Below are 4,069 nucleotides of genomic sequence, written 5' to 3' on the forward strand. Positions count from 1 at the left end.
CTTAAACCAGTGCATGAGAACCAACCACCAAAGTAACAACCTCTCAAATACCGGGCGAAGGTCTCCGTAGCTGTCGTAATAAAAAACTGATTTCCCGATTTTTTTATAACACACCCAATGCGTGCCTTAATATGCGTGATTAAATATTATATATATATATATATATAGTTGTATTTAACTCTCGACGAAGTGGATTATGGCGTCGGCTATCATAGATATTCAATGCATACTAGGTCCGAACTTTAAATATCTAATAAAAGAAATGTCAATTCTCGATGTAAACAACCGCGGTAGCCAACATTATATTTTCAAACACAATCAAACACCGTGTACGGCTAAAAGTAAAGCGGTGAATATGTGGTTGTATTGTAACTATCATCAGCTTTCATTGTGTTGCGGTGACGTGGAATATTCGCAAATCGAGAGAATTTTAAAATCACTACATTTCAAGTGTGTCTACGTCAAGGGTGCGGAAAAACGTAAGATTATACAAGATTTCATTCCAGAAGTCGATGTCATCGATTTGGGCGTGGATCACGACTGCCCTCGATTAAATCAGCTGGATCGACTTTATATGTCATCTACTGACGATAATTACGATGATAATACTAATAATAATTCTATTAATTATAATGTTAACTATTCTCACAATCGTATTGAACACTATGACCTAGGATCTCCGTGGTGTATATATCACATGGACGTAGATCGCACTCAATGTACATATCATAGAGTTTTTGCATTACGCAGATGGCTTATTCGCAGAATAATATTTTTTTTTTTATATAATATTATATTGTTTAATTTTTCTAAATAATATTATATTTCAATGAATAAACACATACATATTATATAATACAGTCGTAGAGTTTTTTATTTGAACGAAAATGTTCACATCTACATACACATATAATATAGTGCCATAATCGTGTGGTAATACATAAACAATGCATATTGCACTGTTCGATCATCATTCATCAGCCATAATATTATCAATATATATATAAATATATATGCAGCGAGGCGGTATGTATGATATTTGATCCCACATGCATAAGGCAAGAAATCGTGAAGAAAAAAAAAAATATATGCAATCACCACAATTATTGCTGTATTGCTAATAATATTTATCAAACAATGAGGTGTCATTGTTCCACCCACCCGCCCATCCGTCAGAGTATGCCACTGCAGGGACATTTGGATTAAATAGATATTACACCATATAACCACAGAATAGATGAAATCTATTTCATCTATTCTGTGATATAACATTTTCATTGTACGACATTAATTCTTAGAATCTCTGGATAATATATACAAAATATAAACATTGTATAAGGTATCTAATTTGTTTTTAGAAATAACAGACATCATTTATAAACGTAGATCACTGTAAATATTTGTATTCAAGTCTACTATACTGCAACGATAAACCCTTATTTATTATGGGTTTTATCGTGGGTCTAGAATGAAAAAGTTCTAAATAGTTTTTATGAAATTGTCCAGGAGAGCAATTTTAAGATTTGAGTTCAAATGTTTTACTTGAACAACATTTTTTAAAAATTAAAGTTCTAAAGCATGCAGAAACTCGTATAGTTTAAATCACAACATAATAATAATAATTTGGTGTATTATTGGTTGATATACAAATTAATAAAATACAAATTATAAAACGTTCTATAATATTAGAATATTTAGAACCTTCTCATCCTAAAATAAAAATAAATATATTTAACTAAAACTTTTTCATTCTTATTTATTATTTTTATTATTTTTAGCCGAAACCTTTTCAGAATAATGCTTTCTCATTGCTTCCAATATTCTATCGCGAAACAATGTAATAATTATGAAACATCGAAATCTATATCTCGATCGTAAAATTTTGTTGAATATGAATAAATGTAATAATTATTAGGCTTATTATTGGTAGCGATTAATTTAATTAGAACCTTTTCATACTAACGTATTCTTATACATGCACATACATATGACTAAAGTGACCCACACATATTATATTTTATCAGCACATACCTACTTACAACAGTCATAACTATCACTTGTATAATATTTGTATTTTACCGTGTGGTATGCACACAGGCATATCACTTCCGCCATATATTCATTGTATAAGTTATAATATCGGAAAAAAGAGATACTTCAGTAGATACTTTATGCGGTTCATTACCAAAATCTCGAAATACACAATAATTAACGTTACATCTCTACTACTATGGTAACATCTTGAGCATATATAGGTGGGAACATATATATGTTACTGTGAATGTCCGCAATTGGTGAATGCTGACAGTCACATGGTGAATGTCAACATACACCTAATGAATTGGTGAATGTTGAAAAACTAAAATAATACAGACATTTACTAGTGGATGTTGACATTTACGTTGGGATTTTGGACAATGTTGACATACACAACAAGATTTTGGTTAATGTTGACATAGATACGTATTCGCACATATATTATTATTAAAGTACTATACATATAGTTAATAGTTGAATGTATTTTATGTTATAAAGTAGAAACAACATAATATCTTTAATTAAATCAAAAAAAATATTATTATTACTATTATTATTAAACAATATTATACAATATTATATTTGTATAATTATTAGGTATTTAAATTATGATTATCTTATAATATTACTTATTACAGCATGACAAACAATATTTTACTATATTATATATTTGCATAATTATTAGGTATTTAAATTATGATTATTTTATAATATTACTTATTACAGCATGACAAACTGTCATGACATTGTGTACTACATAAAATGCCAACATTTCTACATTTACACTTTTTTGTAGTACACTTTGTTTTACAGTTACATCTTGTATATCCTTGCCCACCAATCAATGAATTTGATGTAGAAGCTTCCCTTAAAGAAATTTGTACATCCCTTTGTACATCAGTGATTGATATTAAATTTTCTTTACACACTGAAAACTGGTTTCTGGTGTATAATCGATTTATAACACCGTTTTTGGTAGCTAATTTATAAAAATCATTATCTACTATATCTAATACTACAGCTAAAATATTTTGGGGATCCATTTTACTACGATCAACATCTGGAACTCGAATACGGACAGTTTCTCCAACATTAGCCGGCTGAAACTTTTGTTTTGAAGTTCGCAACATTTTTACAGCTTGCACTTGAAGATTTGTGATTGCTACTTCTCTATTCAAAATTATTTTTTAGCATGGAGGTTATCTAGATATAATAAAAGTAGTTGGGTAAGGCAATAAAACACTTTATCGAAATTATCAACTTGTACAATACTTTATGCTGCATAGGTACTAGATAGTATGTAACAAAACATTTTATCAAAATTATCAATTTGTATAATACCTGTTTTATAATTGCGATTAAATAATATCGGCATTACCAACATTCACCAATATCGTTATATAAATGTAGACATTCACTAGTGTATGTTTACTAAGGTCAGAAATTTAATCAATAAGTCGACATTCACCAATGAATTTAGTGTATGTTGGCATTAACCGGTGACTGTCAGCATTCACCAATTGCGGTCTTTCACAGTAACATATACATTCTTATTCATGTATCTTTATATACACAATACTATTAGCCTAACCTATCCTGAATAATATAACAAATACATACTTACATTTTTAACCAATCATACATACGTTGAAATAATATAACAATAGTAGAAACTATTATTTACCCATAACTTGGTTCTACAGTTACATAATGAACATGTGAAACATAGTATGATATGCAAACCCACATTAAATCATATAAATATTCGACATTACAAACACCTAAACATATTATATAGATTACATAAATATATATATATATATATATATATATATACAATAGGTATATAAAACATTCATATATATTATATATACATCAATAAGTCACCTACATATGTCATATAGGCATACACATATATTACTTACATACACACATACTTGTGTAATATATCCTTACATATTCTTATATATTTAAACAGTATTCATACATACATACATACATTAACATATATATTTACTTAAACAACATTCAT

General features: G+C 28.4%; 1 protein-coding gene across 1 annotated transcript; it reads right to left on the reverse strand.

Annotated features, from left to right (window-relative positions):
• Positions 1–2,750: 2,750 nt before the first annotated feature.
• On the reverse strand, positions 2,751–3,167 carry LOC132934192 (uncharacterized). Its single transcript, XM_061000473.1, has one exon. The coding sequence runs from the start codon at positions 3,165–3,167 to the stop codon at positions 2,751–2,753; it is 417 nt and encodes a 138-aa protein (XP_060856456.1).
• Positions 3,168–4,069: the final 902 nt, after the last annotated feature.

This window comes from Metopolophium dirhodum, chromosome 1 (genome assembly GCF_019925205.1).
Source record: "Metopolophium dirhodum isolate CAU chromosome 1, ASM1992520v1, whole genome shotgun sequence".
In the NCBI taxonomy this organism is placed as follows: Eukaryota; Metazoa; Arthropoda; class Insecta; order Hemiptera; family Aphididae; genus Metopolophium; species Metopolophium dirhodum.

Bases quoted from the DNA above. Each gene is read 5' to 3' on its own strand.
- LOC132934192 (XM_061000473.1), bottom strand. From the start codon at position 3,167: ATGTTGCGAACTTCAAAACAAAAGTTTCAGCCGGCTAATGTTGGAGAA.